We start from the raw sequence: 6,375 nt of genomic DNA on the forward strand, positions 1-6,375 counted from the left end.
GTGGACATGCGCGATCAGTCGACGGCACAATCGACTGGGAGTGGGAGGGATGCAAGTGCCGAACCAGGTCATCCACATCCTCTTCAGTTCGATGACTGGCTCGTCTGCTTCGACGATGGTGCTCCCTCTTGACAGACCACAGGGTGGACGTCGGTCGATGCCTGGGGCAAAACTCATCTCTATAAACAAGTACGTATAAGCCTGGAGGGCAAAACACAAGATGCCCAAACCAAACCCTGTGCTTGCAAAGCCTATCATATACCATAACTAACTAGCACACAGCCTCTGAACAAGGATAACCCTAACCTCATGTTTCCAGCAAGCCATTCATTCAGTACGGAGTAGTATACTTCATAGTTTGGCGCAAAATACATTATCCTACCACTGCAGTTCACAATCTCCAATTACCAGCATTCATGTCGATGCTACACCATCCAGGCCGAATAATCCACAACTAAACCGTCACCGTTCACCGACCTTCATCACAAAATAACGTTGATGCACTTCTACTGCACTCCTTCAGTAACCTGGATGTACTTGGGCTCAGCGCTTCCGCTTCTGTGCGCGCCACTGCCTCAGGACGTACTGGACCGCTTCTTTCAGGGTTGCCTTCCTCTTCTCTTTGTAGTTCCACAGCTCCGGCACAGAATAGCGGCCGCTAGGGTTGTACTCGTTCACTTCAAGCAAAGCCTTTGTCACCAACCCATACACTTCCTCGCCATGCTCTTCTTTCAGTTCCCGCAGCTTCTCGTCATCCTCGCAGAGAATTTCCTAACATCAACACGTAAACACCATCAGATAAACATACTACTGGTCCATTGTAAAAATGTAAGATGAACACAGCTTCAAAACATTATTGTCTCAAAACTTCGCGCACTCCATGAATATGCCTAGGACAGACAGCGATCAAGGATCGTGTGCTGTTAATTTAGCAAAGTATTCATGCAGCATAGTGTCTAAATGTTGCCTGAACCTCAAACGTTGCCACAGTACAAGAAATCATGGTGAACAAAAACTATTTATGATGGTATAAATAATGTGCTGTTAAGCGAGTGGCAAGCTTTTTATCGGTAAGAAGTTTTCTTACTCCATGAGCAAATGCGAGATGTACTATCTTTCCGTAAGCTGGAAAATTAAATATAACTTAACTGGTATAGAACTGAGCATCAGCTTCAGAGAAAAGCAACAACTGGAAGAAAGAGAGTTTTGATATAAATCACCATTTATTCAATTAGATGCTATATATTTCCTAAAAAAAAGATGCCATATACATATCAATCAAAAGCAACTAACATCAGCATAAGGTTTTGCACACAGGAACTCGACAATCTTGCTTCCTAGAGTTCAAGTTGAACAAATCAATGCATATGACAAAGCTCTCCACAAGGTGCCAAATCAAGTAAATGAAACTTGGCTAACCTTTACTACAAGCATAGATACATATGACTAAATTTTCAGATTCCTTCAACAAGCATCGATCCAATATTTGCTATTGCACAAAAGGAAAATTATTTATGGCATGGCCTAATTGACTGTTTAATTGGTTAAATTAACTGAAAAAGCCGTAGTGGCTGCCTACATCCACTCCATGCCATGAAAAACAAGATATTTATACTCCCATGAAAAATTAAATTGTTTAAATAACACAAGAATATAGCCCCTTGGCTGGTACACATGGTGGCTGACGTTTTCTTGTTTTCCTCCACTCTTTTTTGCACATACGGTCCCATGAAAAACTAGATTATTAAAATAACACAAGAATATAACCTTAAGGAAGTAACAGATGGAGGAAAAAGGAAGGACCTGAATTAGTAATACAAGTAATGTTTTTGGGACAGGCTCAAACATAGCAAGATTCAGGAATGATAACACTATCCGGGGCCCTTAACTCGGTAAATCCAATCTTTGTATTATGCCGGTATTCATTCCCTCGCAATCTATGATTGATAATACTTTGATCAACAGATTAGGTATTTCCCATTTTCATTATTATGTGAGAATTTCTACTCCCTTTTAATGTAAGACTATGCAGGGCAGTAAATCAAACTTGGGGTCTCCAATTTTCAGCTCTCACCACAATTTACTTATGAATAGATGAACCGTGTTAATGTTTGCAGAACAGGAAATTCAATGTGAAATTGATAACTCGAGATTACAAGCTATTAGAGAACATCAGATGTATAAAAGCAAGAGCGAAGATATTACTACCTTCGCTTTGCCGTCGACCATGATAACTTTAAAAGGGTGCCATTCTGGATTTTTAACCTCCTCCTCCCACCTTGAACAAAGAATAGAAGCAGTACCTTCTGCATCTTCTTCTGACATTTTGCCTTTGCAAGCCTTAGCAAATGATTTCAGATCAAGATCACCCATTCTTTTAACGCCTATAGTTGCTCGGCCAGTTGTAATATCCCGCAAACCCTGCAGCATATGCAATAGATAGCTTTCAAATGTAATTCAAACATAATACTAGACAAGTGCGAGTACTCAATCCATGAGGTAACTTACATCTATTAGCTTCTTCCGAGCATCTTGCAACTCATCGTTGCTTCTCCTTTCCTTCATAAGCAGAGTGTGGTGAAGTGCTTCCATTGCATCCATTTCACCATACTTGTCCTGAAGCTCGACACTAAGTTCATCTATTTTCCTCTTTGATTCAGAGTCTTCCACACCTGGCATATGCTTCATCACTTCCAATTTTCCCTGCAACTGTTTTATTTCTAGCTCAAGCTTCTGCTTGGCATCCAGTTTCTGCTCTAACTTGATAATCTCATCTAGAGCAGCTTTTTTCTCCCTCTGCAGTTTGCCATTTTCAGCACAGCAAGACAGTCATGGATAGTATCTGAAAACCTCAAGTGAAATAATATAGTAAGGCACAAACCTTGTGTTTTGCTACAAGCTTCAGCACGTTTTCATCTGACCTCTGTTGCTCGGACGCTGCCATCTTAAGATATTTTGCTTTCATCTCATTCTGTATTCACCACAACAGCCTGACATGAGTTACATGCAGAAATACTGAAAAAGATTGGGGGGGGGGGGGGGGGACCAAATGGCATCTACATTTCCCACCCGCGTCATGACCTCTCTAAAGCAAAAATAAAAAAAGCATTTTGCTGAAATTGTCCTACAGTTAAACCGTCTTCGCCCAAGCGCGAAATCTCAGTGACGACCAAAATAAGAAAAATGCAATGATATGAATCTATCTATTATATTCTTAAAACAACAGAAAGTGAAAGGTCAAAGATGGATGCACACGCACAAACCCATCGACTAATTCCAACTGACAATAGTGCTTGGTATAGAACTGTAAGACAAAACTAGGAAAAAAACTTATGTACATCTGAATCAGAATCCCATATGTGTGTTCCTCTCAAAATAAGAGCCTGCACGCTTGAATCATGTTTTCTTTTTGATAATCCGCTTGAATCATCATAGGAATTGAATAGGGAAAAGTCACGCATGCATCTCAATTAAGGCGCACTCCTCGTAAAAAAGCAGATCCCGCATGCTTGAATCAGCTTAGGAGTCAAATTAGGAAACACCATGCATCCCAATTTGTACTATGCATCAACTTCAGGTTACTAAGAAATTTGAGCAAAGTGCAAATGAATAGCAATGTCAAACTGATCAGGTTCTGGAATTTTTTTTTAAAACGTGCATCTCAAAACTACACATCAAGCGCAAAGAAATCATGTTATTACTCTTACGGTTGTGTAGATATTGTGCAAGGAAAATGCAGCAAAAACTGTCAGTAGATCTCAGACCAAACAATATAGAAATACTTTCTGCAGATTCAATAGCAAAAGTAGTGCACACTACATTAAGGAAGAGAGGTTTACAGTGTTTACTTCTAATGACCAAAATGATAAGAGCTTCGTTTGCTTCTTATAAAAAATGATATCTACACAACATATTTTAATGTACAACAGGAGAAAAAACTACCACGAGAGAAAATATTGTACTCACTCCGATCCAAATTAATTAACGCTGCGTCAATAAATTTGGATTGGAGGGAGTAGCAATTTTGAATAAATATGCCCAGATAGTTACATGCCTTAGATGGGTAGATGACAGAAACAACTAGAGCAACATGAGAATGCATAGAAGCATCAGAAGGCATGATATTTGCATTAGATAAAAGGACAACTAGAAATAACAGAACACGATGTTTAAGTACCAGTGATCCACGTTGAAAGCTAATTCACGGTGGAGAATCCAGAAAATATATATTCTCTAAAAGATAGAGAACATGAGAAAGAGTGGATGAGGCGAAATTAGAGGTTAGTAAGAAAGTCTATTGTTCTGTATATAGTGGGCCACGAATATCAATGCTAACGGTCTTCCTTTGTTAGAAATAAAATACACTAGCTAGTGGCTACCATTATTTTCTATATTAGGAAGAAATACAAATATATTAATGAGTGTGGCATGAATTAAATCATGAATCATTCGTTTACAAGTATGAAGAAGAAAAATATCAATATTAATGCCATGTAGTAATTCTAGCCGTGCATATGTGCGGGTCATCTAGCTAGTTACTAGTAAACAGAAATATGCTATTTAAAAGAAGCACAATAACAATCAACCATCCTCGAGAACAAACAAAAGGAGAGGACACAAAAAACTAGTTTATGGGCGACATTGGACACGCACCTTCTCCTTCTCTTTCTCAAGGTTCCTTCTATCCGAGTCACTACGCACAGCAAGCTCATCAAGCTGCCTGGATTTGAATTCAAGATCCTGCATCTTGGCCTCCAGTTCCGAACGGAGCTTCTGGTTCTCATTGATGATCATCTGAGAATGCGTACGAGCAAGTTGCTGCATTTTGCGGATTTCTGGTGACAATGCACGGTCAAAATGCATAATTAGATAACTAAAGGGAAATACCCCAATGCTCAAAGGAGAAAAATGCATATATGCTGTTCTACCATAAACAGAACATATAAACAGCAAAAGATTGCAAACCAACCCTCATTGTATCTCTGGAGGACCAGCTCCTTTTCTTCCATCACCTTGTCAAGCGAGGTGGTCGTCTCATTGTACTTGCATTCAAGTTCCTGGACGTGCTTGGCCTTTGCCTCAATTGTGCTGGCTAGATTAGCTACCAGCTTGTCGGTTTTGCGTGTTCCTTCATTCTCAAGTTCTGCAACAGTTTTCAGATCACCATTTTTCTGCAGATGCTCTCCGATTTGCCCCGGGGTTCTTCGATCATCAGCCCTTGCAACCCACCCAAACATCTCAGGCCCACGATACTTGTGCTGTTCCCAGTCCCGTTTGCCATATCCTTCTGCTTCAAAGTGGTTCTCAAACTTGAAGGCGTTGCAGAAGGAAGCATAATCTTTTCCAAACTCAACGATGGCTTTCCCGGTGTGGCCTCTGTGGTTCCACAAAGGAATGACCTTGTGCGGGCAGAAGCGCGAGAGCTGCTCCTTCAGGCGGTTCCCACTCTCCCCAACCTGGCGCCCTCCTTTCCACTCGGTGGGCACATTGACCAGCACTCCCATCCAGGGCCAGACGAATTGCTCGTCTCTGTTCTGAACGGGATGAGGCTCCAGCTTCAGCCGTGACGGCGGCGGCTCCGATGCGTCGGCCGATTCATCCTTGAGGCGCTTGGCGAGGACGCGGTCTCCCCCGTGGTGATTGTCATCTGGACCTGCTCCAGTCGCGTGACGCTGAGGCAGGCCGTCTCTGCTCCGGGAACCCGTTTCCTTGCGAATCCTGCCAAAATCGGAAAAGAAAGGCGCTAAATTGCAGGCAGCTGCCGCGCGTTCCTTGGTTTCGCAGGGCGTGGAGCGAAATCTCAAGATGCGGAAAGATGAGGGGTTGGGCGCCATATACCGTTCAGGTGCATCGCCGGAGTCCATGGATGGCCGCTGCTGACCGACGCCGCCGGCACCACCACCAACCTAGGGTTTTAAGGCCCCGAGAGGGTCAGTCCAACCAATGTCGCTCAAAGGAAGAGGGAAGAGGAGCCGGTTCACGAACGAGGAAGCGGATCGGAGGGCCTGGGCTCACCTTGCGTCCGCGGCGGCGTTGGGGGAGGCGAGCCGCCGCCTAGCCGTACTGCTGTAGTGTAGGGCGCTGTGGCCGGGCGGGGGAACAGAGCAGAGGAGATGATCACGTGATCGAGGAGGCGAAAAGCCGAAGCGAAATGTCCAAGTGGCGGAGAAGACGGGGATGGGGCGCTGAGCAAGTGACCAGTGTGTGAGACCGTGAGAGACATAAAACTTGACTGCCTAAAAATTCATTTTCTAGATTTGGATAGCCAAAAAGATTCTGTTTTTAGAACAACTCCAACCAGCCGACCCAAACAGACTGCAATTTTTGTCCGCTTTTCGTCTGATTGGGTTGACTTGGCGGACACCAACATCCGCT

The 6,375-nt window shown here is 43.1% G+C and overlaps 1 protein-coding gene across 2 annotated transcripts; it reads right to left on the reverse strand.

The window, feature by feature from the left end:
• Positions 1–312: 312 nt before the first annotated feature.
• On the reverse strand, positions 313–6,168 carry LOC123448048 (protein INVOLVED IN DE NOVO 2-like). 2 transcript variants are annotated; one of them, XM_045124817.1, is made up of 8 exons: positions 6,016–6,168; positions 5,839–5,906; positions 4,970–5,718; positions 4,654–4,835; positions 2,882–2,971; positions 2,509–2,796; positions 2,304–2,421; positions 313–771 (listed from the first exon to the last, which is right to left on the reverse strand). In XM_045124817.1, exons 2-8 carry the CDS (start codon positions 5,862–5,864, stop codon positions 752–754), a joined length of 1,473 nt encoding a protein of 490 aa, XP_044980752.1. In that variant the 5' UTR covers positions 5,865–5,906; positions 6,016–6,168; the 3' UTR covers positions 313–751. The 2 variants fall into 2 exon arrangements, with proteins under 2 accessions (XP_044980752.1, XP_044980751.1); XM_045124816.1 differs by having other exon boundaries at positions 2,209–2,421.
• Positions 6,169–6,375: the final 207 nt, after the last annotated feature.

The sequence above is a fragment of the Hordeum vulgare genome, chromosome 4H (assembly GCF_904849725.1).
Source record: "Hordeum vulgare subsp. vulgare chromosome 4H, MorexV3_pseudomolecules_assembly, whole genome shotgun sequence".
NCBI classification, from domain to species: domain Eukaryota; kingdom Viridiplantae; phylum Streptophyta; class Magnoliopsida; order Poales; family Poaceae; genus Hordeum; species Hordeum vulgare.